Source organism: Cyprinodon tularosa, unplaced genomic scaffold (genome assembly GCF_016077235.1).
Source record: "Cyprinodon tularosa strain WSP-4 unplaced genomic scaffold, ASM1607723v1 ctg1491, whole genome shotgun sequence".
In the NCBI taxonomy this organism is placed as follows: Eukaryota; Metazoa; Chordata; class Actinopteri; order Cyprinodontiformes; family Cyprinodontidae; genus Cyprinodon; species Cyprinodon tularosa.
In genome coordinates, this window is record NW_024038322.1 from 21,239 (window position 1) to 36,519 (window position 15,281).

At 47.6% G+C, this 15,281-nt stretch overlaps 1 protein-coding gene across 7 annotated transcripts in view; it reads right to left on the reverse strand.

Annotated features, from left to right (window-relative positions):
• Positions 1 to 15,281, reverse strand: part of exoc6 (exocyst complex component 6) — a 41,231-nt gene that overhangs the window by 12,247 nt on the left and 13,703 nt on the right. For 4 of the 7 annotated variants that reach the window (XM_038279239.1, XM_038279240.1, XM_038279237.1 and 1 more), the window contains exons 6-19: positions 12,666 to 12,719; positions 12,342 to 12,492; positions 12,098 to 12,259; positions 11,860 to 11,928; positions 10,382 to 10,465; positions 10,236 to 10,282; positions 10,035 to 10,155; positions 4,678 to 4,749; positions 4,508 to 4,605; positions 4,058 to 4,163; positions 3,864 to 3,973; positions 3,647 to 3,758; positions 3,432 to 3,566; positions 2,047 to 2,226 (exon numbers count right to left, since the gene is read on the reverse strand). In XM_038279239.1, coding sequence (XP_038135167.1) covers positions 2,047 to 2,226; positions 3,432 to 3,566; positions 3,647 to 3,758; positions 3,864 to 3,973; positions 4,058 to 4,163; positions 4,508 to 4,605; positions 4,678 to 4,749; positions 10,035 to 10,155; positions 10,236 to 10,282; positions 10,382 to 10,465; positions 11,860 to 11,928; positions 12,098 to 12,259; positions 12,342 to 12,492; positions 12,666 to 12,719 — 1,501 coding nt within the window. Of the gene's footprint in view, positions 1 to 1,730; positions 1,761 to 2,046; positions 2,227 to 3,431; positions 3,567 to 3,646; positions 3,759 to 3,863; positions 3,974 to 4,057; positions 4,164 to 4,507; positions 4,606 to 4,677; positions 4,750 to 10,034; positions 10,156 to 10,235; positions 10,283 to 10,381; positions 10,466 to 11,859; positions 11,929 to 12,097; positions 12,260 to 12,341; positions 12,493 to 12,665; positions 12,720 to 15,281 lie in introns of all 7 variants that reach the window. The other 3 variants (XM_038279238.1, XM_038279235.1, XM_038279234.1) reach the window with 1 other exon arrangement.

The following is a 15,281-nucleotide window of genomic DNA, read 5'->3' on the forward strand; positions in this document are numbered from 1 at the left end:
GGGGAGGGGCACAGATGCTGTGGTCCCACCACGGCGCTTAGAACGCTTGGGGGGAACCACCTGCCCAGAGGGCGGAAGGTCCGAGCCCTCCTGGGGGCACAACTGGGCCAACCGGGCCACCCTCACTGCATGGGGCATAAAGCTGCAGTTCATACAGGGGTTCTCAGACAGCGCCTCCAAAAGGTGCTCATGTCCAAGGCAGGTAGGGCACAGGTCGTGGCCATCCTCTGCCTGCAGGGCAGCCCCACAATCCATGCAGCTGTGAGAGCCATCCATGTCGAAGGCCGACAAGGCTTAAAGAACAGAAAGTTATCGAAAATCGGGAGAGGGGGCGCAAACGCAGCCGTCACCAATTACAGCAGAGAAACGAAAGAGGCTGCGAGCACAAGGCAGCCGATACTGGGAGAGGGGGCGAGAACCGCTACCGTCACCAGGTATAAAACCAATAAACCAAAAAAGCTAACAACGTTAGCTGTATGGAAACTTAAGTTGGGAGTAGGAGCGAACAACGCTGCCGTCACCAATTAAGAGAGCAGACCAACGAAAAGGCTGCAAAAAAGGTTGATTTTGGGAGAGGGGGCGAAAAGGCTGCCGTCACCATTCATAACTAAGCAGACCGATGAAGAAGGCTGCAAACAAACCAAAAAAGGCTAACAACGTTAGCCGTCTCCAACTTCGGCAAACGAAGTAGACCACACTTGGTTGGGAGAGGGGGCGAAAACCGCGGCCGTCAGTAATTATAGCAGCGCAGACCGGTGAAAAAAAGGATGCAAAAGTAGGGAATATACTGGGAGAGGGGGCGAAAACCGCTGCCGTCACCAGGTATAACACCAACAAACTAAAGAAGCTAACTACGTTAGCCGTATATAACTTCGGCAGTGAAGTTATTCACACTGGGAGTAGGGGCGAAAACGCTGCCGTAACCAGTTCGAAACAAAACAGCACGAAGCTGTAGGTAAAAAGCTAAAGTCGTGAGCCGGGAGAGGGGGCGCGGACGCTACCATCACCAGCAAACAACTCACTTACCTTCCGTAATCCTCAGAATCGACCCGTTGCAGCCCTGGGAGGGCGGAGAATAACCGCAACTCTGGTCAAGAGACAGGGGCTTCAGACAATGGGGAAGTTAGCGAACCGCTTGCGAGAAGAAAAAAGTAGCAGAGCAAAGGATGACACCAGGCTATATAGCTTCTGAGTGGTCATCCGGTGTCACAGGTGTGACTCTGTTGGTATAATTACTCGAACTGCGCATGCCCGAAGGGAACATTCGGTGCTTTCAGCACCGCCCTCTGGCGGTCAGTAGGGATGAAATAGAACTAGCTTCTTCTGTGCGTCGATGCAGATTGAAGCTCCGCCCACTGGGGGCTGCAGCTTTCAGACTGAAGGAGGGAGCCTACGCTAAGCAGTGAAGCTTGATTAAGGTACCTGCTGATTGGTAAGCAGCTGTTAGGCAGTGTGCAGCCAGTCCACCCTGATGGCTGCTGCTAGCTCACAGCATTAAAGGCCTTCAGGGCCTTAAAACTTGGCTGCATCTTCCTCCGGTCCTCCTCTCAGTATCGCCACGATCAGACGTCCTCTTGCAGAGTCTACAGATTTTCCCGCTTCCCATAAATGTCATTATTTAAGAACACAGGAGTGAAACCACAGGCCAAGAGCAGAGCATGCAGTCCATGTTCCCCAGCGGCTGCAAAATGGCAGCAACGTGTCATGAAATCCAGGCAGACTTTACTCACCGACATCGACGCATGGTCATTGTTGTTATTCTGATCAGAAAACCCCAAACCAACCAAAAACAGAAGAAAGGGGGGAGGAGGGAAAGGACGGGAAAAAGATGCAGCAACAATAAATGGAAAGGAGGGAGCAAATCAAAGCAGTTATCCTGGAGGCTCTAAGACTCTGAACACAGATCAAATCAGCAGAACTAGCATGTCTTGGGAGAGGGAGGGGGTGGGGAGCATTCAGGTAAAAAAAGAAAACACCGGACTGGACCGGGCCGGAGCTGAAACAATGTCAAAAGTTCAAGTAAAAACAAGAACTTATCAAACTCACCGGAAGATGAGTGAAAACCTGAAAAGTAGAGCGGAGGAAGTTGATGAGGTCCATGAGGTACCCTGAAGCGCGGCCGTCGGACTCGGCCATGCTCCACTCATAGTCCGCCAGCTGGATGAACTCGTCGATCTTCTGGTTCAGCTTGGTGTAGATCTCTCCCTCGGCAGCGTGCCGAGCATCCTAGAAAAGAGTCTCAGTGTTTACAGACCGGCTCGCCATGAGGAGCAGCTGAGCACAGGGCTGCGGAGGAGCTGGCTACCTGAACTGGATCGATTTACAAACATGGAGGTTATTAAGATCATTGTGATGATTCATCTCTGTGCTTCATAAACCCTGATATTATCTGCCTGGTATCATTTTTTCCAAGCAGTTTATCTCATTGGGAGTTTTCCTCTGTCAGGATAAACAGTTAGCATCAACTATCACTGGTTATCAGCAGTTGTCATCTGTTATCCTAAATTATCACAAACGATCAGTTCTCATCAGTTATCGTAGGTTATCATCAATTATCATCAGTTAGCGTCAGACGATCATTCCTAACAGTTTGTCACTGTGCATTCTGGTTGGCCTTGATCTAAGAACAGCGAGTTGGTGATGTCTCCTAATGTGTGATGTCAGGGTGGGATGATGGGATTCGGTACATGGAGAGGTCCCATAAAGCCGGGTATACACTGTACAATATTTTCAATCGTTGCACACAGCTAAAGCTCAAACTGTACGATGAAGCTGCAGGATTTAAAAGTTCCCAGCTCACCATGTTTGTTCTCACACTGTGCGACCCGACGCTCTGATGCGATCTACCTGCTCACACTGTACGTCTAAAAACCAGGTGGGACTCAGCTCCGCAGTGAGATGGCGCTACTCGGACTCTTCTTTCCAGAAGAAAACCAGTAGAAGAGGAATATGAAGCGCACTAGAGTGAAACGCGCTGCCTTGGCTATTTGTGCAATATAGAAAGAACTCCATTTCACTCATTGCACCCCCGTAATGCTTCTGGGGTTTCCTCTGAGAGGAAGAAGAAGAAGAAGAATCCTTGTATGCCCACTGAGCGATTTACCCACAACCATTTTACGACGGCCGACTGAATTTCAAACATGTTTGATTTTCTCCCGACCTTAAGATTCCAGATGGGGAGGTGGTCGTTAGCGGCTAATCGCCCCTCGTTACCCCCTGTTCACTACACCACGCACCATCAGGCTGGAAGTCAGCCCGAAAAGGGCAAAAAAAAAAAATTATACAGAGTAAGCCTGACTTTACCTGGACGAGTGGCCATACCAAGACCCCCCCTTTGCTCTTCACTGCTAAGTAATTCTGCCTTAGAACGGCTCCACTACATCAAACTAAAGTCTTTCAGCTCTATCAGCCAGGTGAGGGCAGCAGGTTACCTTAAAGGTGGACAGGCCATAGAGCCTGGTGGTGTGAACGGTTTCAGGGGAAATGTTGGTGATGTTGGTGATGAACTCCTCCAGATATTTACAGGCCTGCTCCAGGTGAGTGGTGTTGATAATGATCTGCACCAGCTGCAGAGGGAAAGTTGACAGTTTTCACAACAGATGACTGAAGGTCACGGGGAATGGATGAGACCTGGAGCTGGGCCCACCTCAGTCAGCCCTATGTGCGGTTTCTTAGTCAGGTTCTGCAGACAGCTGCTCAGTGTCCTGGTCAGCAGCAGATTGGTGGATTTCCTCAGCATGTCGTCGATCTCTGTGGAACTGAGAGAACACAAACACTTAGATTCAGGACAGAATCCAGACCTGGAGAAACCTCCAGCAGGATCAGCAGATGAATCTGCTTTAAGAAAAGAACCAGAAGAGTACCTGCGGTGCAGCGACTCGGAGAACTTCAGGCTTGCGTAGATGAACTCTTTGACCTGTGCGTAGATCTGAGGGACAGACTGTGACATCGGCAGCTTCTTAGGAAAGTCCTGCTGCTCACACAAACAAAGCACAGCTGAACGTGACTGAGAGGAATGAGAGCTGAGGAAGATGTGCAAATGGCTGCATGGAGGAACCTTTTCGATCTCAGGATCATGGAAGGGAAAGCGACTGATCACCAGTTTATACTCCTCCACTGTTTCAACTGGGATGGGGCTGTAGTTGTCCGATTCAAAGATCTCTCTGCACACAAAGCAGATTCAGCACAGAGTTGACAGCAGCGACAGCAGCAAAGATTATAGAAGATTGATGTGACCAGAAATATGACAACTCCCCAACCATTTAATCTCTATCATTTTACAGTGAGAAACATTATTCATATGGAACCCAACCCTCAGCACGAGTTCACTGTAATTTAAGAAAAGGCCAACCAAGGGTTCTGACCCTCAGGGACTCACTACTGGAGTCATGGGTTTGAACTGCTGCCCTAAAAGGATCGGGGCAGCATGACTGGATCTGAACCACCTGCAGAACAGCTCCTGTTTCTCCCCACAGATCAGCATCAGTCACTGATGAGTGGGCCCCACCTGAAGACCGCAGCCCATTTCTTCAGCAGCGTCTCATTGTACTGGTCCCGCACCTCGAACAACAGGTCAAAGAGTCGGCTGACTGGGAAACCGTAACCCTGCACAGAGAGCCACACGTCTCAATCCAAACTTTGACACCCGCCGATGAGATGCAGCAGAGCGGAGCAGACCTGCAGTGTGTCAGCGCAGATAACGATCAGGTTCTTCAGCTCCAGAACCAGGTCTGGGTCTTCACAGTAGGACTGCGGGGGAAAGGAAATCGACAGAGGATGCAGAGAAGAACAACGGTCCTGATTGTTACACAGATTATCGAAGGATTGCATTTTATCACCATGACAGATTATCAGCATATAGATCTAATGTTTCTAGTTAGATCCATTCATCCATCCATTTTCCAACAAGCTTAATCCCAAGTGAGGGGTGCTGGTGCGAGGGGTGCTGGTGCCTATCTCCAGCTGTTTACGGGCAAGAGGCTGGGTACACCATGGACAGGTCGCCAGTTCATCGCGGGACAACACAGAGACAAACAGGACCAACAATCATTCAAGCACACACTCACACCTAAGGAGGATTTAGAGAAGCCAATTAACCTAACAGTCATGTTTTTGGACTGTGAGAGAATCCACACACACACAGGGAGAACATGCAGACTCTATCCAGAAAGACCCCGGGCCAGGAAGTGAACCCGGAACCTTCTTGCTGCAAAACAGCAGTGCTACCCACTGAGACACAGAGCAGGTCAATATAATTTTTTTAGATCCTCATCAGAGCAAAAACATTTATTTTACATTCAGGGAACTGTTCCTCATAAAGTTTAACTAGAAGCCTGTACACATCTCACCCAAGATATACGGGCTGTGGTTTCCTAACTCCACAGTCCAAAATGATCATAGTGGCCCTTGCTGGAAACAACAGCCCTAGAAGTAGCAGCAGACCACAGTGGGTCGGTAAGGATTTGTCAGCGTGCTGCATCGTTAGCATAATCCTGTCAGTCATTTCCACCTGAGTGGGATCTAGCAGGAAGATGGCCTCCTAATCTGCTCTAATCTGTCTCCAATTGAACCACAGGGACCCTTTCTGTGGGTCCGGATGGTGACATCATTGACGTCATTGTCTCTACATGTCAGTGTGTGAGAGACACAAAGAGTGAGACCTACAGAGAGCGTGAGACCTACAGAGAGTGAGAGACCTACAGAGAGTGAGAGACCTACAGAGAGTGAGAGACCTACAGAGTGTGAGACCTACAGAGTGTGAGACCTACAGAGAGTGAGACCTATAGTGTGTGAAAGACCTACAGAGAGTGTGAGACCTACAGAGTGTGAGACCTACAGAGAGTGAGACCTACAGAGACTGAGACCTATAGTGTGTGAAAGACCTACAGAGAGTGAGAGACCTACAGAGTGTGAGACCTACAGAGTGTGAGACCTACAGAGAGTGAGACCTACAGAGTGTGAGACCTATAGTGTGTGAAAGACCTACAGAGAGTGTGAGACCTACAGAGAGTGAGACCTACAGAGTGAGAGACCTACAGAGTGTGAGACCTACAGAGAGTGTGAGACCTACAGATAGTGTGAGACCTACAGAGAGTGAGACCTACAGAGTGAGAGACCTACAGAGTGTGAGACCTACAGAGAGTGAGACCTACAGAGAGTGAGACCTACAGAGAGTGAGACCTGCAGTGTGTGAGATACCTACAGAGTGTGAGAGACCTACAGAGAGTGAGAGACCTACAGAGAGTGAGAGACCTACAGAGAGTGAGAGACCTACAGGGTGTGAGACCTACAGAGAGTGTGAGACCTACAGAGTGTGAGACCTACAGAGTGTGAAAGACCTACAGAGTGTGAGAGACCTACAGAGAGTGAGAGACCCACAGAGAGTGAGAGACCTACAGGGTGTGAGACCTACAGAGTGTGAGACCTACGGAGAGTGTGAGACCTACAGAGAGTGAGACCTGCAGTGTGTGAGAGACCTACAGAGTCTGAGACCTAGAGTGTGAAAGACCTAGAGTGTGAGAGACCTACAGAGAGTGAGAGACCTACAGAGTGTGAGACCTACAGAGTGTGAGACCTACAGAGAGTGAGACCTATAGTGTGTGAAAGACCTACAGAGAGTGTGAGACCTACAGAGTGTGAGACCTACAGAGAGTGAGACCTACAGAGAGTGAGACCTATAGTGTGTGAAATACCTACAGAGAGTGAGAGACCTACAGAGTGTGAGACCTACAGAGTGTGAGACCTACAGAGAGTGAGACCTACAGAGTGTGAGACCTATAGTGTGTGAAAGACCTACAGAGAGTGTGAGACCTACAGAGAGTGAGACCTACAGAGTGAGAGACCTACAGAGTGTGAGACCTACAGAGAGTGTGAGACCTACAGATAGTGTGAGACCTACAGAGAGTGAGACCTACAGAGTGAGAGACCTACAGAGTGTGAGACCTACAGAGAGTGAGACCTACAGAGAGTGAGACCTACAGAGAGTGAGACCTGCAGTGTGTGAGATACCTACAGAGTGTGAGAGACCTACAGAGAGTGAGAGACCTACAGAGAGTGAGAGACCTACAGAGAGTGAGAGACCTACAGGGTGTGAGACCTACAGAGAGTGTGAGACCTACAGAGTGTGAGACCTACAGAGTGTGAGAGACCTACAGAGTGTGAGAAACCTACAGAGAGTGAGAGACCTACAGGGTGTGAGACCTACAGAGTGAGAGACCTACAGAGAGTGAGACCTACAGAGAGTGAGAGACCTACAGAGAGTGAGAGACCTAGAGAGAGTGTGAGACCTACAGAGAGTGAGACCTACAGAGAGTGAGACCTACAGAGAGTGAGAGACCTACAGAGAGTGAGAGACCTACAGAGAGTGAGACCTACAGAGTGAGAGACCTAGAGTGTGAGACCTACAGAGAGTGTGAGACCTACAGAGAGTCAGACCTACAGAGAGTGAGACCTACAGAGTGAGAGACCTACAGAGTGTGAGACCTACAGAGAGTGAGACCTACAGAGAGTGAGACCTGCAGTGTGTGAGAGACCTACAGAGTGTGAGACACCTACAGAGAGTGAGAGACCTACAGAGAGTGAGAGACCTACAGGTTGTGAGACCTACAGAGAGTGAGACCTACAGAGAGTGAGACCTGCAGTGTGTGAGAGACCTACAGAGTGTGAGAGACCTACAGAGTGTGAGAGACCTACAGAGAGTGAGAGACCTACAGGGTGTGAGACCTACGGAGAGTGTGAGACCTACAGAGAGTGAGACCTGCAGTGTGTGAGAGACCTACAGAGTCTGAGACCTAGAGTGTGAAAGACCTAGAGTGTGAGAGACCTACAGAGAGTGAGATACCTACAGAGAGTGAGAGACCTACAGAGAGTGAGAGACCTACAGACTGTGAGACCTACAGAGTGAGAGACCTACAGAGAGTGAGACCTACAAAGAGTGAGAGACCTACAGAGAGTGTGAGACCTACAGAGTGTGAGACCTACAGAGTGTGAGACCTACAGAGTGTGAGACCTACAGTGTGTGAGAGACCTACAGAGTATGAGAGACCTACAGAGTGTGAGACCTACAGATTGTGACAGACCTACAGAGTGTGAGACTATAGAGTGAGAGACCTAAAGAGTGTGAGACCTACAGAGAGTGAGAGACCTAAAGAGTGTGAGACCTACAGAGTGTGAGACCTACAGAGTGAGAGACCTACAGAGTGTGAGAGACCTACAGAGTGAGAGACCTACAGACTGTGAGACCTACAGACTGTGAGCCCTACAGAGTGTGACAGACCTACAGAGTGTGAGACCTATAGAGAGTGAGAGACCTAAAGAGTGTGAGACCTACAGAGTGTGAGACCTACAGAGTGAGAGACCTACAGAGTGTGAGACCTACAGAGTGTGAGACCTACAGAGTGAGAGACCTACAGAGTGTGAGAGACCTACAGAGTGAGAGACCTACAGACTGTGAGACCTACAGACTGTGAGCCCTACAGAGTGTGACAGACCTACAGAGTGTGAGACCTATAGAGAGTGAGAGACCTAAAGAGAGTGAGACCTACAGAGAGTGAGAGACCTACAGAGAGTGTGAGACCTACAGAGAGTGAGACCTACAGAGAGTGTGAGACCTACAGAGAGTCAGACCTACAGAGAGTGAGACCTACAGAGCGAGATACCTACAGAGTGTGAGACCTACAGAGAGTGAGACCTACAGAGAGTGAGACCTACAGAGAGTGAGACCTGCAGTGTGTGAGAGACCTACAGAGTGTGAGACACCTACAGAGAGTGAGAGACCTACAGAGAGTGAGAGACCTACAGGTTGTGAGACCTACAGAGAGTGAGACCTACAGAGAGTGAGACCTGCAGTGTGTGAGAGACCTACAGAGTGTGAGAGACCTACAGAGTGTGAGAGACCTACAGAGAGTGAGAGACCTACAGGGTGTGAGACCTACGGAGAGTGTGAGACCTACAGAGAGTGAGACCTGCAGTGTGTGAGAGACCTACAGAGTCTGAGACCTAGAGTGTGAAAGACCTAGAGTGTGAGAGACCTACAGAGAGTGAGATACCTACAGAGAGTGAGAGACCTACAGAGAGTGAGAGACCTACAGACTGTGAGACCTACAGAGTGAGAGACCTACAGAGAGTGAGACTTACAAAGAGTGAGAGACCTACAGAGAGTGTGAGACCTACAGAGTGTGAGACCTACAGAGTGTGAGACCTACAGTGTGTGAGACCTACAGAGTGTCAGACCTACAGATTGTGACAGACCTACAGAGTGTGAGACTATAGAGTGAGAGACCTAAAGAGTGTGAGACCTACAGAGAGTGAGAGACCTAAAGAGTGTGAGACCTACAGAGTGTGAGACCTACAGAGTGAGAGACCTACAGAGTTTGAGAGACCTACAGAGTGAGAGACCTACAGACTGTGAGACCTACAGACTGTGAGCCCTACAGAGTGTGACAGACCTACAGAGTGTGAGACCTATAGAGAGTGAGAGACCTAAAGAGTGTGAGACCTACAGAGTGTGAGACCTACAGAGTGAGACACCTACAGAGTGTGAGACCTACAGAGTGTGAGACCTACAGAGTGTGAGACCTACAGAGTGAGAGACCTACAGAGTGTGAGAGACCTACAGAGTGAGAGACCTACAGACTGTGAGCCCTACAGAGTGTGACAGACCTACAGAGTGTGAGACCTATAGAGAGTGAGAGACCTAAAGAGTGTGAGACCTACAGAGAGTGAGAGACCTAAAGAGTGTGAGACCTACAGAGTGTGAGACCTACAGAGTGAGAGACCTACAGAGTGTGAGAGACCTACAGAGTGAGAGACCTACAGACTGTGAGACCTACAGAGAGCGTGAGACCTACAGAGAGTGAGAGACCTACAGAGAGTGAGAGACCTACAGAGAGTGAGAGACCTAAAGAGTGTGAGACCTACAGAGAGGGAGAGACCTAAAGAGTGTGAGACCTACAGAGTGTGAGACCTACAGAGTGTGAGATCTACAGAGTGTGAGACCTACAGACAGTGAGAGACCTAAAGAGTGTGAGACCTACAGAGTGTGTGCGGAGCACGGCGATGATCTTGGACAGGGCCATGTTCCACAGTTCATCAGTGAAAGCTCGGGTCACCAGCCCCCTTGTGGCATGGAGGATGTGATCTTCTACCACAAAGAACCTGGAGACAAACATAGGTCTGCACTTTCCAGAACTCACCAGCCCACCCAGAAGCAAAGCCAACAGAAAGGCAGGTCTTACCCCACGATTTGGTTGAAGTATCTTCTGTAGCCTTCCACCGTTTCATGCTAAACACAGAGTAAACAAAAAACATTTCAGTTGCTGCCCATCTCTGCAGTACTACTGTTATTCCAGGACAAGAAGGTAGAAACATGTAGGGTCCTCACCATGTTAGCCTGTGGCTGCAGAACCAGGCGGGCCTGTTTCTTCCTTTGCTTCCTGTAGTAGTTCTCAAATGTTTCTCTGTCGCCCTGCAAACAGAATATCTTTAGGAACAGACTAAAGGGGTGGATGTTAGAACGCAGCGTTTTAATAATACAACAATAACTCTTTACCAAGATCCCCACAGATAACAGCTTCTAATAAAGGTATGATTTTTATGAAGACCACTGGAAACTAAGTCCCTTATTTAGTCTGAACTGATTCATTCTGCTGCTCATCTTTCAAAATACAAATGGAAAAATCAGAGGTCTGAGGTGTGGCAACAACCTAAAGGAGAGCTGAGATGACTGGAGGAGCAGGATCATGGAGGACCTTGAATGTAAAGAGGAGAAATTTGAACTGGACTCTGAAGCTACAGGGGGCCAGCGAAGCTCCTGAAGGACAAAGGGGATTAAATGAGGGGTTTGGTGATGAAGTGAGCCACTGAGTTCTGGACCAACTGGAGCTAATGGAGAGATTTCTGAGGGAGCTGCAGTAATGGATGCAGAAGGCGACGAGGCTGCAGACCAGAACAGGAGCGAGAATGTTGAAAGAAAATGTAAGAAGAAGATGGATGTTTAGTCAAAGAAAATAGGCAGAACGGGTAAAGTTAGTGATGATGGAGGAGAAGGACAGAGAGCTTTCAGTCTCCTCAGACCGCTGACCTGAGGAGGAGTGGAGCTGTTTATAGAAAGAAACGGTCAGTCGGGGATTAAACTGGTGGATTCCTACCAGGAACCCTGTTACAAAGGGGCAGAAGGTCTCTCAGTCCGCTACCAATCAATGACTCGATTCAGTCCACTACCAATTAATGACTTGATTCAGTCCGCTACCAATCAATTCAATTCAATTCAGTTTATTTATATAGCGCCAATTCACAATACAAGTCATTGCAAGGCACTTTACAGTTCAACCACACCAATGACACGATTCAATCTGCTACCAATCAATGACTCGATTCAGTCCGCTACCAATCAATGACTCGATTTAGTCCGCTACCAATCAATAACTCGATTCAATCTGCTACTAATCAGTGACTGGAAACCTTCCTCCACGATGGATTAGAGCAGGGGTGTCAACTGGTTCCAGAAAGGGCCGTGTGGCTGCAGGTATTCTTTCCAACCAAGCAGTAGCACACCAGACTCCATTCATCTCATCAAGTCATCATGTTCAGATTGGACTCACTTGATGAGATGACTGGAGTCTGGTGTGCTATTGCTTGGTTGGAAAGAAAAACCTGCAGCCACACGGCCCTTTCTGGAACCAGTTTGACACCCCTGGATTGGAGGCTTCAGAACTATAAGAGGTTAAACATGACTTGTCCCAGTATCTCTAACAACTGACCTGCAGCCACAGAAGTTTGTTTTCCTTTTCAGCCCCTTTAACCATGACTGGGAAACCCACCTCTACATTCAGTGGCTGCATTAGCAGCAGGAACACCTACCAGCACAGAGTAGATGTGGAGACACCTGTAGACAGGAGAGAAGTCCACCAGGTCCTGAGCTGTGAGGATCTAGAAGACACAGAGGAGAAGCAGGAGAATTTATTTATCTGATTTACTGGTTCATAAAGGCAGCAGCTGTTCAAACACTCCATGAGAACTTTCATTTGATCCGACATTGATGTTGTCAGAAAACAGAAATGATTTCAAGCTAAACAGACAAGGACATATTTGTCCTCACTTCTTCATCGGCGTCCTCCTCGTCTCCAGTGTCGTCGTTGCTCCAGAGGCCGTTGGAGAGGTGCGTGTTTGTGTGTCGGCTCAGGGAGTAAACAGGCTTGCTGTAGTGGCCGATGTGGAGCTGCTTTGCCACGGCGCTGTTAAAGGTTCTGTGCTGCTGGGCCTGGGCAGACGGAGCATAAACACACTGAACAGGCAGCTCCTCACGTCCCCCTGTGGAGGCGCTCTTAAAGGGACGGTCTTACCTGCCTCATCGCCGTCTCTCCAACCTTGTCTGAATGCTTTCGGATGCTTTCTAGGAAGTCCTTTAGGTCTGACATGGAGATGTCTTTGATTTCCTCCCTCAGTCTTGGCAGATTTTCTGCCATGATTTGACAGAACCTGTAATGGCTGACCCTGGTGGATGGGGGGAGGAGGGAATTAACGACTCCTATTCCAATAGCTGCCATTAATTCACAACCAACTTCCCAGGCAGGGAGAGCTTTTCAATCATCTGCCTGATATCAGGCTGATGAGGCTCTCAGCAGGAACAAATCGTTGGTGGAACCTCGTTTCACTGACTTCCTTACCTTGGAATATAGACCTTCTCTAGCTGCTCCATGGTTTTCAGTGCAGCGTAATACCTGTGGGGGCAAAGAGATGCCTCAATTAACAGCAAAAAACAGCTGGATAAACAACACTTTCAAATATCTATGCCAAGATAATTTGGTGGTTTAAAAGATATCAAACATTTCTGCAACTGCAACAGGACAACAAGTAAAACTTAGGAGGAGGCATAAGAAGTTGAATGAAACAGCCATCCTTCACCAGTTGGCTAAAATGTAGCGATAGGTTAGTTTAGATAAACCTAGTCACCTGATCTATGCATCATTAACCAGTTATGAACCAGGTTAACTGACAGGTAGAGCGAAACAGCTGTTAATCTGCTCCAGGGTTACCTGTGGAGTACCACAGGGATCAGTGCTAGGACCAATTCTCTGTACTTTATACATGCTTCCAATCGGTAGAGTTATTAGACAGCATGGGATTAATTTCCACTGTTATGCTGATGATACCCAGCTATATCTGTCTATAATCCAGATGAAGCTAACCCATTACATAGATTACAGGCATGTCTGAAGACATAAAAACCTGGATGACTCTTAACTTTCTGCTTCTGAATGCAGACAAAACAGAAGTTATAGTCTTTGGACAAGAGTCTCTGAAAAATAAGCTGATTAGCCAGTCACTTCATTTGGATGGGATTAAACTGATTTCAGATAATAAAGTAAAAATCTTAGTGTTTGATCAGGACCTGTCATTTAAATCCCATATCAAAGAGGTTTCTAGAATTTCCTTCTTTCATCTGAGGAACATTGCAAAATCTCCTGTCCAGGGGTGATGCTGAGAAACTAGTCCGTGCATTTGTTACTTCAAGGCTGGACTATTGTAATTCTTTACTATCAGGAAATAAACAAACTGTAGTTAAAAGCCTTCAGCTGATCCAAAATGCTGCAGCCAGAGTTCTAATGAAAATGAAAAATAGAGATCATATCTCTCCTATCCTGGCTTCTCTTCATTGGCTTCCTGTTAAATCCAGAATATAATTTAAAATCCTCCTTCTAAATGGCCAAGCTCCATCTGATATCAGAGATCTGATTGTTCCTTATGTTCCTAACAGAGCACTTCACTCTCAATCTGCAGGTTTACTAGTGGTTCCTAGAATTTCTAAAAGTAGAATGGGAGGCAGATCTTTTAGTTATCAGGCTCCTCTCCTGTGGAACCAACTACCAGTTTTAGTCCGTGAGGCAGACACCCTGTCTACTTTTAAGGCTAGACTTAAAACTTTCCTTTTTGATAAAGCTGAGAGTTAGAGTGGCTCAGGTTATCCTGAACTATCTCTATAGTTATGCTGCTATAGGTTTAGACTGCTGGAGGACATAGGGACCCCCATTTCATCATTCTGCTTCATTCTATCTCAATTCTCCCACTCTGCAGAATCTGTTAGTTCAATCTCTAACGTTCTGCTCTCTCTGCTTTTTCTCATAGTAGCTTCATCTGGTCTGTTCCTGTTTGGCTGTGACTCCATCCTGGAGAGAAATATCAGCTGTGCTGCTGCCATCAACACCTTTGTTTCTAGATGTTGGAGATTGGCCTGTTTTTCAGTGTAGTCCTGTTTCTCTGACTGTGACTAACTGGATGTGCTCTCTTCATCCTCTGACATGGGAGCTGGCTCGGAGCTCGTCTGCATGGCTGTGTGTTTCCTGGACGGGGCCGCCTGTAGAGCTGGTTGACAGTCGCCTTTTGTATCTATGCTTCTTTTTCTATGTCTGCTTCTGTCTCCTTGAACCCCAGTCGGCCTCAGCAGACGGCCGCTCACACTGAGCCTGGTTCTGCTGGAGGTTTCTTCCTGTTAAAAGGGAGTTTTTCCTCTCCACTGTCGCTACAAGCATGCTTAGTGTGAGGGATTGCTGAAGAGTCAATGAGTCGATGCAATCAGCTGGTTTTCCTTAATAGGTTGATCTGGATCTATAAAGTGATCTGAGAGGACATGATGTGAATTGGAGCAATAGAAATAAACTGAATAGAATTGAACTGATGAAATAAATAAAACTAGCAGCTCCACAGAAAGATGGATCTCAGAGCATTATCCCCAAACATGGTGGAAAGTGGTGACTCCATCTTTAGTTTGTCTTTATTATGCTGATTATAAACAGCTAGAGGATCTCCTTTCTGCCTGCAGCACCACTATCAAAAGGAACCTGAATAAAAAGAGTTACAAACACTTTGAATTCCTCTTTGGGATGAATAAAGTGTTTCTGAATCACCGCTATTATTATCAGCCAGAGTTTGGTTTGTGTATTAATTATAGGAGTTCAGTGATAGGTCAGTGTGCTAGCTCCCATCATTAGGCTGATGGGCCGCCTGTGAAGGGATCTAATTGGTTGGTCACTGAGTGTAAAATGTGTTGTTGACAAATGAATAGAAAGACATTCTTATAAACTTCATGAGGAAAAGATTTGCTAGAATGCAGAAAGGAGACAAAGGCTAAAATAGATTAGACCCAGAAGGGAATCTGACCAAAGCTCCAGTGCTTACATTACGCATTCATCCATACGGACGCCAGGAAGACGTGTTAAAAGTTGCTATATGGTGTGACTACCTTGGCCTTTGGTTCATGGGGGGGTGGGGTCAATTATTCTCCT